Raw genomic sequence first — 19,365 nt, 5'->3', positions numbered from 1 at the left:
TGCAGAACAGGAAGTCGGTCATGTCTCTGTTCACAGACGAAGATGAAGACGAAGACGAAGAAGAAGAAGAAGAGTAGTGGAGGAAGTACTCAGAACCTTCATTGCAGTAAAAGTACTGTGAACACCCTGTAAAAATACTGTTACAAGCAGTCCTGCACTGAAATGTTACATGTTGTGTCACTTGGATCTTTTCAGTATTATTACTTATGTATTTATGTTTGATTACAAACAGTCAATTATATATTATTAGTATTTTTGTTTTGTGTCCCAATAATTGCCCAAACTGTGTTTTGATGCTTTTGCGATGTTATTTTTAAACTCTCCTGTCCATAAAGTTCCTTTGAAATAAATTGAACTGAAATTGATAAAGCAACAAAAGACAGGAATAAAAAAAAAAGAAGAATGACAAAAGGAAAAAACAAAGAACCGATGAAAGAAAGAAAGAAACATAAAGACAGAAAGTTTTGTGCGGGTTTTAGTTTTTGTGAGGTTTATATTCCTCTGAGGATACATTTATTTAAGAGCTTCTGTAACACAAATGTCAGAAATCTGCAGGATAAAAACTTTCAGCATCGAGTTTAAGTTTAAGTTTAAGAGGAAGTTTAATATTTCATCTTCAACTTTTGTTTGATTTATTACAATAATGTAAATGTATTGTGTTAATAGTCAAACAACACGCTGACACACACACAATGGCCTTAGTGTCTGAATGTCCTGACACACACACACCCGTCCAACAATAGGCCCTCAGTGTGGTCTGACAGGCTGCTCGGCCTGATAAAACACAGGACACTCTCTGATGGGACTCACAGCTGCTTAATATTAAATATTACAGACTCTATTGTTTTCTACTCAAACTAGCTATTGTGTTCAGTCACCTTGTCTCAGAGTTCCCACAAAAGAAAAAAACAACAATTAAACCTAACTTTTTCTGTCGAACACTTCAGAAGAGCTGAAAACCCAAATTTAAAAAGTCACAGTGAATATTCAGGATGTCCTGAAGCCGAACCTTGAAGACCTCAGTGATCTTTCTTCTTCTGACACCTTCAAGAAGACAAAAAACGTCCACTCATACAAAACAAATTTCATAACTTAACTAATAAAACTACAAAAACATTCAACGATCGTATTCCTGCTGTCAAGAGGATGAACCTCCCACCTTCAACATACTGGAGGATATTTATTTTATTTACGAGACAAAGATCAAGCCATCAAATATGTTGCAGATATTTGTAACATCCAGGTGATGAACCCAAATATGGTAGGTAGGTAGGTATATACTTTATTAATCCCCGAGGGGACATTTTTTAAATTTTAAATTTTAAATATCGTGAAAGCATTAACTTTTTATTTTACGCAAGCATCACACGAACATTTCTACACATACAAGACCTATCGTCAAAACTGAGAGCAGCAATACGTCATCCAGAGCAGCCAATCATCATGTCCGTCAATCTCACATCATATGTAAACAGAGGAAGTCAAAATGTTTCTCCGAACTTCTTTAAACTAACCGGTTTAAGTTATTAACACTCGGCTGAAGAGTTGCTGCGTCGCTAGCATGCAAAACAATATCGTAAAAAAAACACGGATCTCCGATTTGTTCCCCTGACGTCCCAAAACAGATCCTAAGGTTTAAGTTAGTTCAAAGAAATCCAACATCAGTATTCATCATTTACGATCTGTTCACAAACGCGGTCGCTTCATCCGATCTACGATTGTCGCCTGGTTTTACGCTGCAGTCGCAGAGTTCGTGCGTAACATGAACTGAATCTTCGGGATGTTTCTTCCGTCCAACTTTCAACTTTTGGTTTCGTTCATTCGTGTCGACATTAAACGCAACAAAACTTTTTTTAAAAAGCATCTTGAGAGTGAAGCTATCTGTCGTTGAGCCTTCGGTCCGTCGGTTTAGCCGGGTTCACCCTGCAGGACCGGCCCGAGGTGATTCAGAGGTCTTCTTCGGAGGGTAATCCAGTCACAGCAGGGGGGCTCCTCACATCCAGACTCAATCTCAGACGGGGACATATTCAATCTTTTCCAGGCTAACGTGCTACTGCTATCACATGAAGCATCTCTCTGTGTTGGATTAGGCTCCGACTCGGCAATGTGTTCTGGATTATTCACACAATGGATCTCAGTTCGGCCACTTTCTGCAGCCCTTCGGTCCGTTCACTTCAGACGGCTGCAGAGGGTTTCCTCCATCTTGTTTCCATTGTTCTGACCCGGTGGAGAATCTCAGGGTGAAAAACAGATGGACATCTTGATTGATTGTGTCTGAATCAAAGAGGAAACCGTGACTTTTATTTTTCTATTTGATTTGTCACACTAGTTATCTGATGGCCACTTCCAGTCACCGGATGTCAGGAACTCCTTTTACCCATAATTCTGTGTGGTTTCAAGTCGACTCTTTCACACATTATTGGGTGTAATTGTTGGCTTTTAAGGTTGTTGAACATCTCAACCTCCAGAGAAATGAACAAAGTCTTTATGAGCTGGATTATTAAACTGAACTGACATTTTTTCTCTTCGTTCTTCAGTCCGTTTTATCGGGTTTCCGTTCATCGCTTCCATTTTGTAATAGCATGTGCAGAAAATTATCAACGACACGGATCGCATCAATTTATTTTTCGAGTTGAATTTGTACAAGGTCTGCAAGAGGTGGCAACCATCAGTGATGTCATCATCCATCAGTGATGTCATCGTTGGTTTGTGAACGTTATGAATCCTCCAGTTCAGATTCTGTCCGTCACCATCTTTGCTAGTTCGGAGCGGTTTGGAGCAGGAAGTGACCATATTTGGACGAGCTGGGGGAGGAGCCAGCGGTGGATCTGACCGATCTGATCGGAAACCTGACGATACTACGTCCCGCCCACCGATAGCTGTAACCTGACTGCACCACAGGCCTGTCAATCAAACAGACACGCCCCCAAAACCAGGTCTTCTTGAATCTTCTTTTCTAATGAATGAGGGATTATTTTCAGATGGACCTCCAGAAAACTAAGAAGAAGGAGTGACTTTAGCTAACAACACCGAGATAACTGATGGACACATTTTATTCACTTTGGATTTGATGAGAGAAGTTGAATGGGAGTCTATGGAGCCGGAGGCTTTTTGGAGCCGACCTCTAGTGGCACTCGCTGGTATTGCAGCTGAAGAAATATCAGTTTTCAGACTCAGTGTTTTTATTTTCAGTTTTTAGGGTTTTAACGGGAACACTTACATTATTTTATTTAAACTATTGTTGCTTTGAGAAATAAAATACGTCCCTCTTACATTTTAATGTCTTAATTTCAGTCTAAAGTTTGATTCATAAAGCAGCTGATGACTGTTTGTGCAGCTTGTTGTTTTTGTACCAAACAATCTGCTTCTGACCAGATGACTTGTTTTTGCCAGTTGCTGTTGTCCTTTTTAATTAAAGGGTCACATGCACATTTGCTTTTAGTGAAATCAGTGAAAGAAGATGAGTTATTATTTTATAGAGGGCAGCAGAAGTTTAAAAGGTTTTTGGTTTGAATGACATCTTTGTATCTTGTGTTCTTCAGGAGTCGGTATTGTTTCTTGGTTCATGCAGGGTTCAGGTGAGGTGAGTGCGAGCTCCTCTTTACTGTCGGTGGACCACCGAGGACCTTGCGGTGGACGCGACCTTACAACCGATCGGAGGGAGCTGACGCCTCCAGAAGGGTTTAATGAAGCTGTAAATCTGAAAGGGAAACATCCATCTGTTTATCTCTTCCTGTAAACATCAGAGGACGTTCAGTTTATTACTTATATTTTTGATGCAGGGGCCGAATGGAAACCGGTCAGTGGTCAGTCATCATGCTGTTGTTTCCTCTGAATGGTGTGAGGCCCAGTTTACCCAGAATTAACCCCCCCTCCCTCCCTCACTCCCTCCATCGCTCAGTTGTTCTCGACTGTGTTTGCTGTCTGTTGTTCTGTTTCTGGAGGTCAGTGTTTCAAACAGAATCCATCGGTGAGGTTGGTGCAGAAAAAGTTCGTTTCCATGTCTCAGTTTTCATGTTTAACTTTTAACTGACTGGTTGAAATGGTTTGACTTTTTCACCGTACACTGTATTTCATTATTACCCTTGTTATTATTAGAGGTAGTAATTGTATTGTTATTATCCGGTCCTTCCAGGAAATCACGATGTTTTAATGCAATAATTTACGCAAATTCAAGAAATCTCCACAATATTTGCAGCAGCTTCCCACAATTTTTCCGTAAAAAACATTGTGAACAAAAGCTCTGCTGAAAGTATTACAGCATAAAGTCTCCTTTCAAAATAAAACTCACTTTATTACCAAAAAATAAGTGTTCATTTCCAACCAGCGAGGCTCCGCCCCCTCTCTTCTCACCATCAAAATAAACTGCTGCCAGCTAACCGCAACAACAGGAAGTGACGGGGTTTGTGGGAAATGCAGACATGAGTCCTGGAGGTGGACGGTGGAGGAGGGTCACCCTGACCCGCCCACTGATGCAGACACAAGAAGAGATTTAAATTCTGACAGCAGTGTCCTGATTGGCTGATTGAGATGGTGGTGACATCTGATTGACTGAAAACACCTGTAGACAGGTGATTAGAAGAAGCGGGGAGAAAGACGAGAGAATGAGTTACACCACGTTTCAGACGAAGCCATTAGTGAACGGGTCACAGTGGGAAGGATTCCTGCTCAGTAATCTGACGGCGCAACAAAGAGAAGAGGACATGTGTCTCGGTCCCGGAGGACGGGCAGAAATGTGACCGGCTCAGCGGGGACGGACCCTCCAGCCGGCCACACAAAGGTGGCGACCTCGGCATTGTTAGGCCGCGGAACGACGCCTTTGATCCCGAACATTCGCTGTCAGAGTTCACGCCCGAGGCAGCGGGGGGGCGGGGGGTTCAGGATGTAAAGACCCGCAGGGTTATAATTGGACCGAGAGTCACGGCTCCGGCTCAAAGAGGCAGAACAGACAGAAAGAGAAACTGATGAAGAGGAGAGGAGAGGAGAGGAGAGGAGAGGAGAGGAGAGGAGAGGAGAGGAGAGGAGAGGAGAGGAGAGGAGAGGAGAGGAGAGGAGAGGAGAGGAGAGGAGAGGAGAGGAGAGGAGAGGAGAGGAGAGGAGAGGAGAGGAGAGGAGAGGAGAGGAGAGGAGAGGAGAGGAGAGGAGAGGAGAGGAAGGTGTGACTACCTGACGTGACCTGAACCAGAACCCTCAGGACAAAAGAAGATCCAAAACATTTGTGGTTCTGCATCACAGGAGGTTAACGTGAACAAAATAAAACCAGCCAGAAGTCAGGAAGAGCTTCTGCAGCTGGGAGACGAGTCTCGAGTAATAATCATCATATTACGTACGATCAATAAGTTCAGAGAGTGTTGCTGTTGAACCACAATCACGTATAAAACAAGAAACTACAGACTGGATATAAAACAGTTCGTAGCTTCAGGTCTGTAAAATGGTTCTGATCCAGAAGTGTCTTCAGCTGCAATACCAGCGAGTGCCACTAGAGGTCGGCTCCAAAAAGCCTCCGGCTCCATAGACTCCCATTCAACTTCTCTCATCAAATCCAAAGTGAATAAAATGTGTCCATCAGTTCTCTCGGTGTTGTTAGCTAAAGTCACTCCTTCTTCTTAGTTTTCTGGAGGTCCATCTGAAAATAATCCCTCATTCATTAGAAAAGAAGATTCAAGAAGACCTGTTTTTGGGGGCGTGTCTGTTTGATTGACAGGCCTGTGGTGCAGTCAGGTTACAGTTATCGGTGGGCGGGACGTAGTATCGTCAGGTTTCCGATCAGATCGGTCGGATCCACCGCTGGCTTCATAACGTTCAGAAACCAATGATGACATCACTGATGGCAGCAAGACACAAATGTTTTCAGTACATTCGTTAACATCTGGAAACACTTCACAGATGTTAAATTGTGTCTGTTTACGAGCTTTACTGCTGCTTTACCGCCCCCTGCTGGTGAGCACGTATGAGACCGACTCAAAGAAAAATGTCTCCACAGCAGACGAGGTCAGAACCTTCCAGATCTGATCTGCAGTTTATCATTTTAATGTTAATAGTTTCGTGACATTTTTATAGTTGAATCTGTTTGGAGAGCTGATTTTCTTCAAACTGTGTTTTTAATGACTGAAGTTGATCACATGCTCGTCGTTAAAGCTGTAAAAAGCTGCTTCGGTTACCTCCATAAAACCTGTCCTCGCTGAGTGAGGACGTTGAGGTCGGAGCGGTTTGAGGAGGATCAGGTTTGTGTTGGAGCAGCTGGAAGCTGCTGAGCGGTTTCACAGAGCTGCTGTGGAAGCAGGTGGCTTCCTAGTAACTGTGTCTGTTTACCGTCTTCCCTCCTTTCCTTTCGCCTCGGCTGCAGCTCCGGAGGGAGCCGGCGGACGGCTGCCGAGAGTCCGTGATGCTGCACGTTAGTGTCACAAAGACAACGACAGGTTCCTACTTTCTTTTATTCTGTCGATGAGGATGGCCGACGCGTCAACACGTCCTCCTCCTGGACCAAAGTGAAGCTAAACTCTGTCAGAAATGTTGCTGCCATCTTGTTCTGGTGATGTCAATTACAACCAGAGTGTGACCGGGGGGGTGGAGACATATTACCGAGGCCCCGCCCCTACCCCGCCCACATGAGGCCACACCCCTTGAACTTTACATAGCCCAGCAGTTGCTAATGAAGTTAGCATTCAAAAAACAGTGAACTCTCCGATCTCCACTTCCTGCAGTTGCCTCCACCACAGCTGTCAATCACATCAATACACCCATTTTATAGAATCTGTGAAAACTAATCAATACCAAACTGATCAGAAAGATTAACTGTTAAACAAACACGATAGAAACCAGATTTGTTTTTTAATTATTTGAGGTGTATTTCGATTTTTTTAAGTCTCAATCGCTAACATAGAGGGGGCGGGGCTTATGAGCAATACTGTAGCAAAGGCAATCAGATGTTTTGGCTGTCATGCCAACCGTTGTTTATACGGTCTGCGAGCAGGAGTGTGTAGGATCATGCAGGGTGCAGCTACACACCGATGATGATGATGATGATGATGATGATGATGACGATGGGGATGATGTCGTTTATTTTCTGCAGCTGTCCTCTAATATAAATAAAGTTTTTTATTTCGAACGTCTCTGCTGAATCCATCTCGATGGCACTGCCATGGCAACGGAGAGTACACATCCTGCTCAGACTGGAGGCGACAGGTGTGTGTGCGTGTCTGCGTGAGGGCTGCATTCCTATTGGCCGCCGTGCACCTCAACCACTTCGATGTGAAATCCAGCTGCTGCAGCTGCACGACAACCCCCCCACACACACACACACACACACACCCCACCCGGCTCACATCAGGAAGTGGTTTCCTCACAAAGTCCCGTTGGACGTCATATGAGGGAGACCCGAGTGTGTGTGTGTGTGTGTGTGTGTGTGTGTGTGTGTGTGTGTGTGTGTGTGTGTGTGTGTGTGTGTGTGTGTGTGTGTGTGTGTGTGTGTGTGTGTGTGTGTGTGTGTGTGTGTGTGTGTGTGTGTGTCCACCGTAAACACCTCACACACTCTGCAGGCTGCAGCTGAACCTGCAACTCGTCCCTGTCAACTTCAATTTACAGTGTGTGTGTGTGTGTATGTATACGTGTGTTACTCATGTTGTGATGGACACTTGGACATTGGAGGACAAAACACAAAGTCCCCACAGTCGGCAGGTCAAAGGGTCACCGTGATTATATTCTGAAACATAAAGTAACTAAAGATTCATCCTACAGTAAAACATGTTCATATGTTTCCTGCTGAGCAGCTTTACAGGTGAAACACTGCAGCTACTGTCTGTATAATGTAACCCTTCAAAATAAAAGCATCCTTCCTCTCCACTGATGTCAGGTCAGACTGTGACCTCAGCGTCGGTGTTATATTATCATCTGTCTCGCTCATATAACCGTGTCTGTGTTCAACATTAGGCTGGACAGAGAGGTTTCCTGCACACTCACACACACAGTCACACACACAGACACACACACCCTCTCACACACACTCACACACACACACACACACACACAGTCACACACACAGACACACACACACACCCTCTCACACACACTCACACACACACACACACACACACACACACACACACAGACACACACACACACCCTCTCACACACACTCACACACACTCTCACACACACACACACACACACACACCCTCTCTCACACACACACACACACACACACACACACACACACACACACACACACACACACACACACACACAGTCACACTCACACTCACACACACACTCCAGATGTTGGGAAATGAGAGACACTAAAAGAGCCGGTGAGTTACGTACATCCGAATTTCTCTCTCACACACGGAGTTCACAACAGAGGCAGCCAACTGGGCGGCCGAGCATGACAAGAACAGACAGAGACAGTGTGTGTGTGTGTGTGTGTGTGTGTGTGTGTGTGTGTGTGTGTGTGTGTGTGTGTGTGTGTGTGTGTGTGTGTGTGTGTGTGTGTGTGTGTGTGTGTGTGTGTGTGTGTGAGTGTGTGTGTGAGAGGGTGTGTGAGAGGGTGTGTGGTCACTCGCCGCCCGTAAAGACTCGCAGCAGCAGAAACAAACGTCTGAAGTTTCTCCTTTTTCAAACTCCATCTGGGCAAAAGTATGTGGACGCCCCTCCCTGGGTCTGAGGTCACGTGACATCGTGGCACCTTACCACCAAACTCCACTCACTTTTCTTTCAATTTTAGAACTTTGTCAACATGTTCATACATTCTGCTGCTGATAAATACAAACAAGATTCAGTTTAAAAAGACCAAACAAAAGCAAAGTATGTTCATGGAGAGATTAACAAACACGTGATGCATATTATTAATGCAGTAAGAGCAGAAGTTTATGAGGAAATACAGAAATGTTCAAAGATGGTCTTTTTCCACCAAACTCCATTACATTTTCTTTAAATTTTAGAGAACTCTGTCCACATGTTCTCCCTGCAGACCTGCTGTTTAAAACCAACAGGGTTCAGCTTCAATGAATGAAGGTGGAACAACACCGTTAATCTGAACATGTTCTGATTCTACCGACTCTCAGATCTCAGATGAGAAGGTTGAAGAGATCTGAGAAGATTTGTTCTTCTGTTGCTATGAAACCACATTTCCTCTGTCTCTTACCTGCTCATGATACAGTCTTCCGTTGTCCATGACAACCTGAACATCTGATGACACTGATGAACACAAAGCAACAACAGTTTTCGAAAGTTTGTAAAACCTCTGAAAAGTTGGACTTTTTTCAATCAAGTTCTGAATGTGGTTTGAGGTATTCACCGTGTGGAGGTCAGTCAAATGCTGCCGGCGTCTTGAGACAGAGGACGCGGGAGACTTGTGGACAGATTGCTGGACGGACCGGTCACAGGTCCGCGGGCCCTGATGACAGCCTGGAGACACTTCCTGTTTGGAAATCAATCAACCAACCAATAAGACACCAAATGAAACACAGTGACACAGAAAACAGAAAGGACATCCCTCTGAACGAACGTCTGCAGCTCGAGCCCAACGTTTCATCCGTCCATGATGTGGAAGACGTCTCCTGACAGTCCAGGATGAGGGCTGACGTGTCCCTGCGTCCTGTAGGAGGCGTCACTCCTCAGAAACATCGGAGGTTTTTGTGTTTCTTGGCGGCCATGCCGCAGCGAGTCTCCGGTCTGTGATGAATCACACCTGAGCCTCCCCTCCACCCCCTCCTCCCCATCCTCCCCCGTAACTCAAACAAACACGTCAGTCCATGTCTCCCCCGGCGACACCGCTGCCGTCCAGATGCGTCACTTTTCCCTCGATTTCAGTAAACATCGCCTCCATTTGATTCCTTCGCGTTTCACCAGAGGACTTCTTCACATTAATCAAAGTGTCCGCCGGCATGTCGTCCTCCAACATCGTTTCCCAGCGCCGAGACGCGGACGGATCGACCTGCTCGGAGATCACTGATGTTATCAACACAACATCAACAGTTCTTTCTTCTTCTTCACTTTATTCACGGCAGACAACGTGAGAGCTGCACTATTCAATATTTGTATAGAAACGACAGATCAAACGACTCCTTGTGACTCAGCAGCTTTTCAGCCTCTTTTAGCTCCTGGTTTTCCTTTGTTAGCACCAATCAGCATCCATCAGTGATGTCATCATCCATCAGTGGTGTCATCGTTGGTTTGTGAACGTTATGAATCCTCCAGTTCAGATTCTGTTCGTCACCATCTTTGCCAGTTCGGAGCGGTTTGGAGCAGGAAGTGACCATATTTGGACGAGCTGGGGGAGGAGCCAGCGGTGGATCTGACCCATCTGATCGGAAACCTGACGATACTACGTCCCGCCCACCGATAGCTGTAACCTGACTGCACCACAGGCCTGTCAATCAAACAGACACGCCCCCAAAAACAGGTCTTCTTGAATCTTCTTTTCTAATGAATGAGGGATTATTTTCAGATGGACCTCCAGAAAACTAAGAAGAAGGAGTGACTTTAGCTAACAACACCGAGATAACTGATGGACACATTTTATTCACTTTGGATTTGATGAGAGAAGTTGAATGGGAGTCTATGGAGCCGGAGGCTTTTTGGAGCCGACCTCTAGTGGCACTCGCTGGTATTGCAGCTGAAGACACTTCTGGATCAGAACCATTTTACAGACCTGAAGCTACGAACTCTTTTATATTCAATCTGAGGTCATATACCAGTGAACGCTTGTTTCCATTCCCTTCTGTGCCTGTTTAATGAGCAATTTAAAAACAGACTTAAAAACATAGTAAGTCTCTGATTCAGCCTTCGTTCACACTCTGATTAAAGTCTCTGAGCAGCAAACAGCAGTGGAGCCACATTTTTACCTCCGGACCTGGTGGAGACCAAAAAAAGAGCTAAAAGAGAATAAAAGAGACTTCATGTTGGACAGAGATTCATTCGGTGGACACAAACAGCTTTTTATGCTGACAACAAGTTACAAAAAAACTGTTCTGAAGCATCTTTATTTAAACTGAAACTATAAAGGGCCGAGAGTGGAACCCTGAGGAACCCCGCCAGTAATTAGTAACGGTCAGTGGGATGATCACATTTTCATGTTTTTATCATTTGGAAAGAGACTCACAGCTTTAAAGGACAATACCACCGTTAATCCCAGTTTATCACAATCTGTTTCCTAATTTGGTAGTTTTATCCATAATTTCTGTCAGTAATAAAATCATCGTACTCACCATCTGAACGTGGACACAGCGCTGAAAAAAGACTCGAGCGCTCCAATGACCCGACAGGCTGAAAATTGACCTTTAAATTTTCCAAATGATCCATTAAAATTAAAATTGATTCCTGCCTTTCATTTCTTGAAACCAGCTGCAGATAGATAACAAATAGTTGATATTTAGAGTAAGCGTTCGTCGTGTTGCGTTCAAGGACACACATTTCACACTATTTGGGCGGCACGGTGGTGCAGTGGTTAGCACTGTCGCCTCACAGCAAAAAGGTTCCAGGTTGGAATCCGGTCCTGGGCCTTTCTGTGCGGAGTTTGCATGTTCTCCCTGTGCTTGCGTGGGTTCTCTCCGGGTTCTCCGGCTTCCTTCCATCATCCAAAAACATGCACCTCAGGTCAGGTTACCTGGCGCCGCGCTAGTGGCAGCCTGCTGCAGCAGCTCCCCCCTGAGAGCCCCCCCTGAGAGCCCCCCTGCTGTAGTGAAGAAATTTCCCCTCGGGGATTAATAAAGTAAAATAAATAAAATAGAAATGTTTTACTCAAAAAAACAGCTGTTCATGAAAACAGTTTATTTCTGGAGTGCACTAAACATCTTTTACAAGGCGAGAAGAGGACTTTAAGGATTCGTGTGTTGTGATAATAAAAAGATCAAAATGAGGTCAAAAATTTTGCACCTTGTAATAATTTCACTTTCATTCTTTTTGTGGAACGTTTTCTAAGCACTTCATAATTTTGCTCCAAACTTGCCTAAAACTGTTTTTATGTTGTCCCTGTGCAACCTGTCTCAATTCTCAGTGAATAACATTTATTAATAATTTTGTAAAAAGAAAAAAAAATTGTCAAATTTCAACTGCTGCAAATATTTTGGCAATTTCTAGAATGTGTTTATTATTTTGATGAAAACGTGGCGATTTCCTGGAGAGAATGAAGTTTGTTCTGAGGAGTGAAACTACAGTGTAATAAAATATTCATTATAAATATAAAATATTTCAGAATTCTTTTGAAACAGAACTGAAAGGTGCGTTTTTTTTCTTCATTGTTCGGCACCATTAAATCAGAATTCATTAATTTGTGATTCTTTATAATATTTTGTTTGATCAGCGGTTCTCCTCTGAACTGAAACTAACGTTGGATGTTTGATGATCTGTGATTCACATCCACTCATTTCTTCTGTTCCTGATCGAGTTTGTTATTGATTCTGTTATTGATCCGTTGGACGGATTTAACACGCCTCCTTTTGATGTTTGTTTTTTCTTTCAGCCAATCAGGACACTTCGTTCTGGGCCACTGCCCTGGAGTGCAGCAGGGTTTTGATGATGTCATCACTGTAGGACAAGGTGTCTCGCAGCACCTGCACGGTGTGCTGGCCAATCAGAGGAGGGGGCGTCGGCCCACCGGGGGGGAAGCTGCTGAAACGGACTGCCGGACCTGAACACAGACAGACAGATAAAAACAAACAAACAGACAAACAAACAGACATTACAAACTTTCATCACATCATTATTCATCATTCTAAGTTTCCATCCAAACTTGTCATCCAAAGTTCTCTGTTTATTATTATTTTATTCTGGAAGGAAGGAAAGGAGGGAGGGAGGGAGGGAGGGAGGGAAAGGAACAATTATTTTGGGATATAAACAATAATCAGCTGTTTTTAAAGAACAGCACTAATGAGCTGAACTCTCACAGTGAGTGAGTGAGTGAGTGAGTGAGTGAGTGTGTGTGTGTGTGTGTGTGTGTGTGTGTGTGTGTGTGTGTGTGTGTGTGTGTGTGTGTGTGTGTGTGTGTGTGTGTGTGTTCAGTGTAAATAATTACAATAAGATTATGTAATCCTTTTATTCATTCATCACTTTTCTTTCTTTTTTCAGACGTTTATTTGTTAATTTTTTTTCATCAGTGTGTGTAGACGTTAGTTAAACTAATTAGTTAGTGAGTTAGTCACAGGTAAACCTGATTGATTAGTAACCGGTTAAAGTGGTTGGTCAGTTAGTTAGTCGGTCAGTTAGTCGGTCAGTCAGTTAGTCAGTCAGTCAGTTAGTCGGTCAGTTAATTAGTCAATTAGTTAGTTAGTCAGTCAGTCAGTCAGTTAGTTAGTCGGTCAGTTAGTCAGTCAGTTAGTTAGTTAGTCGGTCAGTTAGTCGGTCAGTTAGTCAGTCAGTCAGTTAGTCGGTCAGTTAATTAGTCAGTCAGTTAGTTAGTCAGTCAGTTAGTCGGTCAGTCAGTCAGTCAGTTAGTTAGTCGGTCAGTCAGTCGGTCAGTTAGTTAGTCGGTCAGTTAGTCAGTTAGTTAGTCGGTCAGCCAGTTAGTCAGTCAGTCAGTTAGTTAGTTGGTTAGTTAGTTAGTCAGTCAGTTAGTTAGTCGGTCAGTTAGTTTTTCAATCAGTTAGTTAGTCAGTCAGTTAGTCGGTCAGTCAGTCAGTTAGTTAGTAACCGGTTAAAGTGGTTGGTCAGTTAGTTAGTCGGTCAGTTAATTAGTCAATCAGTTAGTTAGTCAGTCAGTTAGTTAGTCGGTCAGTTAGTTATTCAATCAGTTAGTTAGTCGGTCAGTCAGTTAGTTAGTTGGTTGGTTAGTTAGTTGGTCAGTTAGTCAGTTAGTTAGTCGGTCAGTCAGTTAGTCAGTCAGTCAGTTAGTTAGTCTGTCAGTTAGTTAGTCGGTCAGTCAGTCAGTCAGTTAGTTAGTCGGTCAGTTAGTTAGTTGGTCAGTTAGTCAGTCAGTCAGTTAGTCAGTCAGCCAGTTAGTCAGTCAGTTAGTTTGTTAGTTGGTTAGGTAGTCAATCAGTTAGTTAGTCGGTCGGTTAGTCAGTCAGTCAGTCAGTCAGTCAGTTAGTTAGTCGGTCAGTTAGTCGCTTAGTCAGTCAGTCAGTCGGTCAGTTAGTTAGTTAGTTAGTTCGTTAGTCACAGGTAGTCCTGCTGTGGTCTAGCGCCACCAGCAGGACAGTTTTAGCTCAGATAGTTCTGTGTCAGACCGGTTTGGTTTTATCACGTTTCAGTCTTTCAGTTATTTTAATTATATAATGTCAGCTGTGGCCTCTATTAATGGACACACACTTTGGCTACTGTTTGTTTTCAGTTATTTTCTGGCTCTGACACAACACACACACACACAAACATACACTCACACACACACACACACACACACAACACAACACAACACACACACTCACACACACACACACACACACACACACACACACACACACACACACACACACACACACACTCACACACACACACACACTCACACACACACACACACACACACACACACACACACACACACACACACACACACACACACACACACACACACACACAGAGAGAGAGGAATGCCATCAACGGGACGGCCAATGAATGTTCTAAGCTGCACGTTTTCACGCTCAATTAACCTCCGGGGTACAAACACACACACAAAACGTGCTAACACACATACACTTGTGTCTGGTGATGTTTACTAAACAGAGATCGACAGAACAGAGCAGAGAAAAGGATATTGTTAAGCCTGTGAATACACACACACACACGCACACCACACGCACACACACACACACACAGTCACACACACACACACACAGAGACAGACTCAAACACACGCACACTCACACACACACCACACACGCACACACACACACACACACACACACACACACACACACACACACACACACACACACACACACACACACACACACACACACACACTCACACTCACACACACACACACCCAGGTGTTAGAAGACAGATTACACTGTAAATAAATGGTGGTGGACAAACAGCTTCCTCTTAGTGGGAGCTGTTTGTCCACTGAGATCCATCAAACCAACTGAGCAGGAGTCCCTGTGGAGGAGTGTGTGTGTGTGTGTGTGTGTGTGTGTGTGTGTGTGTGTGTGTGTGTGTGTGTGTGTGTGTGTGTGTGTGTGTGTGTGTGTGTGTGTGTGTGTGTGTGTGTGTGTTCTGACCGGGTACAGTGATGCGTCCTGCTGTCGGATGGTTCATCTCCTGTATCAGACCGTTGTGTTTCACCTGTAACAAACAAACATTTAAAGGTGCATTCTGTATAAATTCTCCTTCTGTTCGAACCACAGATCGGAGAGTTGCTGTGTGTATGTGCGTGTGTGAATGTGTGTGTGTGTGTGTGTGTGTGTGTGTGTGTGTGTGTGTGTGTGTGTGTGTGTGTGTGCGTGCGTGCGTGTGTGTGTGTGTGTGTGTGTGTGTGTGTGTGTGTGCGTGTGCGTGTGTGAGTGTTGTGTGTGTGAGTGTGTGTGTGTAAGTGGGAGTGACCTCCAGTGTTTAATCTCATTGACATAAAAGTGGTGTTTTTTTTCTGTTAGAAGACACGAGGGGAGAAATAATCTGCCGACATCATTGAACATCTCTGGTTTGTTTAAAAATGTGAAATTGAATATCATCCAGCAGCCGAATGAGAAGTTCAGACAAGTTCATCAGAGAGATCCACTGATGTGACAGAAACACGTCCAGGATGAGCAGGAAACGACCAAACGTTGAGATAAAACACGTCTGACCCCACGAGGTCACGTCCTGCTGATTCAGAGCACATGTGGAACATCGAGGTGACGTCAGCCGGCTGGATCGAAGACAAGAGATGAAGTGAGAGCTGGTCACTGTGACCTGCAACGGGACTCTCTGACCTCTTGGAGGGCTGGAGGAGGACTGGAGGAGGTTTGGAGGAGGTTTGGAGGAGGGCTGGAGGAGGGCTGGAGGAGGTTTGGAGGAGGGCTGGAGGAGGGCTGGAGGAGGTTTGGACTGGAGGAGGGCTGGAGGAGGTTTGGAGGAGGTTTGGAGGAGGGCTGGAGGAGGGCTGGAGGAGGTTTGGAGGAGGGCTGGAGGAGGTTTGGAGGAGGTTTGGAGGAGGTCTGGAGGAGGGCTGGAGGAGGGGGCTAGAGGAGGGGACTGGAGGAGGTTTGGAGGAGGTTTGGAGGAGGAGGGCTGGAGGAGGTCTGGAGGAGGGCTGGAGGAGGTTTGGAGGAGGGCTGGAGGAGGTTTGGAGGAGGGCTGGAGGAGGTCTGGAGAAGGTCTGGAGGAGGGCTGGAGGAGGTTTGGAGGAGGGCTGGAGGAGGTTTGGAGGAGGTCTGGAGGAGGGCTGGAGGAGGTTTGGAGGAGGGCTGGAGGAGGTTTGGAGGAGGTCTGGAGGAGGTTTGGAGGAGGGCTTAGAGGAGGGCTGGAGGAGGTTTGGAGGAGGGCTGGAGGAGGTCTGGAGAAGGTCTGGAGGAGGGCTGGAGGAGGGCTGGAGGAGGTTTGGAGGAGGGCTGGAGGAGGGCTGGAGGAGGGATGGAGGAGATCTGGAGGAGGGCTGATACACTCCGACGGATCTCCTGTCCGGGGAGCTGCAGGACATAAATCATTTCTGAAAACACAGCAGCTCCTGCTGCAGTCTGACGAGTGGTCGAGTTCTTCTGGGAAATTCATACAAACAGAAGAAGGAGGATTTAAAGCTCCTCTGAGAACCTCCATTTATTCTCCTGTTTAGTAAACTGAATGTTACATCAGAACAACGCTTCAACAACACACTGTTTATAAATGCAGAAGTGTCTTCAGCTGCAATACCAGCGAGTGCCACTAGAGGTCGGCTCCAAAAAGCCTCCGGCTCCATAGACTCCCATTCAACTTCTCTCATCAAATCCAAAGTGAATAAAATGTGTCCATCAGTTCTCTCGGTGTTGTTAGCTAAAGTCACTCCTTCTTCTTAGTTTTCTGGAGGTCCATCTGAAAATAATCCCTCATTCATTAGAAAAGAAGATTCAAGAAGACCTGTTTTTGGGGGCGTGTCTGTTTGATTGACAGGCCTGCGGTGCAGTCAGGTTACAGCTATCGGTGGGCGGGACGTAGTATCGTCAGGTTTCCGATCAGATCGGTCAGATCCACCGCTGGCTCCTCCCCCAGTTCGTCCAAATATGGTCACTTCCTGCTCCAAACCGCTCGCTTTATTAGTTTGTTCATTTTTTTTTTTATGTATTCACCTTTAGCTAAAGCTATCCTTGTTGTGACTTTGCACTGAAAACCAAACTCCAGTTTCAGACTGGTTTAGGTTTCAGACTGGTTTAGGTTAGGGTCTGGGAATGCAGTATGTTTGAGGGTCCTCAGAGATAGAAGTACAAACATGTATGTGGTGCCACGTCTGTTGAGCCAGTAGAAGAAATAATAGAGCCCGGAAGCAGAATGTGATCATAGACCAGCTGATCACAGACCAGCACTGTGGTTTTCACACACGGGCCTCCTCTTCCTCCTCCCTTCCTTCCTCCTCAGTCTCCTATAAACTGAAAATGATCTCCTTTCGCACCATTTCAGAACTAACCTGCGTCCATATGAACACAGGTCACATGACCACCCAGGAATACCGAGCACGCCAACTAAACCCAGAGACATCAGCCTCTCTGACTGCAGGGTTGGTGAGCTCCAGACAGGAGGAGTGAGAATATGAGGGCAGCTCAGGATCTGACGGGTCAGCGAAAACCAGGTCTGGACATCAAAAGATCTGGAATACGTTTCCTCCTGTCGGCAGTAGCAGCTTCATAAAACAGGATTTAACTGCAAAACAGCTGGAATTCATCATCTTTGTTGGATTAAGCTCTGGGAGTCGAGGCTGATGTGGTTTCTTCTGCTGGGAGAAGGTCATGTGATGACGATGGACGAATCAGGAAAGGACGTGAACGAGGGGACCAATCAGGAAGCAAGCGTTGGTGTCTGTGTTGTCGTTTTTAAACGTCTCTGCCTTTCAAACTACACGGCAACCGCCGGGTTTTCAAACCAAGCGTCAACAAACCGTGACGTCACTCGCTGGTTTGTGAGCTGTCATTTTAAAACCTGTAGTTCGCCATTTCAGCCGCCGCCATCTTGGTTTTGTGCCAGAAGTGGCCATATTTGGACGAGCTGGGGAGGAGCGAGCGGTGGATCCACAGACTGGATATAAAAGTCTATGTAGCTTCCAGGTCTGAAAAATTACCCATTGGCTCCTCCCCCAGCTCATCCAAATATGGTCACTTCCTACTCGAAGGTGTTTTGGAGCCAACCCCTAGTGGCCCTCAGTAGTATTACACTTTAAGGCTTCACTTTTGAGACTACGAACATTCTTATACAGAATTGACGCGATCAACACGCAGCTCTTTAATTCGACTCTGTCTCCGTAACTCCTGTCAGGCCTCCATCAACTCAGAGGATGACTTCTTCACCCTTCTTGGCTCTTCCAGTTCTTTTAACGCCTCCTCCACCTCCCCATCACTCTTTACTCCCACCCGTCCCCCTCCCCCCTCCCACTCAGAGTCTTTGAAGCTAACTGTGGCAGTCCATTAAGTCGACTAACCAGCACCCATGGGAGCAGGCCCGCTGTTACATCATGTTACTGCAACATCAAGGCGAGGAGGATACAGAGTGAGTGAGTGAGTGAGTGAGTGAGTGTGTGTGTGTGTGTGTGTGTGTGTGTGTGTGTGTGTGTGTGTGTGTGTGTGTGTGTGTGTGTGTGTGTGTGTGTGTGTGTGTGTGTGTGTGTGTGTGTGTGTGTGTGTGTTGCCTGAACCTGCTGCTCTCTGTTTGACCTCGACAATCAAAGCCGCCTCTGAGTATCGCACTGTTTTCATTCCTGTGAAGTGTTGGAGCGCCTTTTTTCCTGCCATCTACGGGTTTTCAGATGAGTTACGTAAAAGCCGCGGCCGGGATGCTAACGGTCCCCGGTGATTCGGCTCTTCACGATGTCAGCTCACGACATGAATAATGCTTTTCATCATGTGGTGTGAACGAGTGTGTTTTAGATGGAGACGTATTTATCTGGGACTTTGAAGAGTGAAGCAGCGATGTGCGACTTCTTCTGACACATCTGAACACGTTGTTTCAGTCGTCGGGTGTCGAGTAGAAAGCTTCGTTCACGGTGTTGCGGCCGGTTTACACTGACGGTGTCCTCAGAACTACAACGTTAGAGCCGTGACGTCTGCAGAGGCACCGAGGAGTTACAGGAAGGCTCGACATCTCCACGCAAAACTTTGTCTCGCTGAGTGAACAGAAGAGTCTCTCATCCATCTCATCAAACAATCACAGACACGTTAAAGAGCCTCACCGAGTCACACATCTGCACGGTGATGTGAACTAATGAACTACGAATAACAACGACAGCTGGAGGAAGCAGGAACCTTCAGACTGACCGCAACACAGAAACTGTCCACTCAT

General features: G+C 45.4%; 1 protein-coding gene across 1 annotated transcript in view; it reads right to left on the bottom strand.

Moving 5' to 3' along the window:
* Positions 1–11,751: 11,751 nt before the first annotated feature.
* Positions 11,752–19,365, bottom strand: part of sugct (succinyl-CoA:glutarate-CoA transferase) — a 31,294-nt gene continuing 23,680 nt past the window's right edge. Inside the window, exons 13-14 of the mRNA XM_069720217.1 lie at positions 15,150–15,213; positions 11,752–12,625 (exon numbers count right to left, since the gene is read on the bottom strand). Of these exons, the coding sequence (XP_069576318.1) occupies positions 12,462–12,625; positions 15,150–15,213 (228 nt within the window). The 3' untranslated portion in view covers positions 11,752–12,461. The remainder of the gene's footprint in view (positions 12,626–15,149; positions 15,214–19,365) is intronic.

Source organism: Brachyistius frenatus, unplaced genomic scaffold, assembly GCF_029030835.1.
Source record: "Brachyistius frenatus isolate BFR_SWC_R1_liver_20210118 unplaced genomic scaffold, ASM2903083v1 Contig_236, whole genome shotgun sequence".
Classification (NCBI taxonomy): Eukaryota; Metazoa; Chordata; class Actinopteri; family Embiotocidae; genus Brachyistius; species Brachyistius frenatus.
The sequence above is the reverse complement of the archived record's forward strand: the minus strand, read 5'-3'. Positions and strand labels throughout refer to the sequence as shown.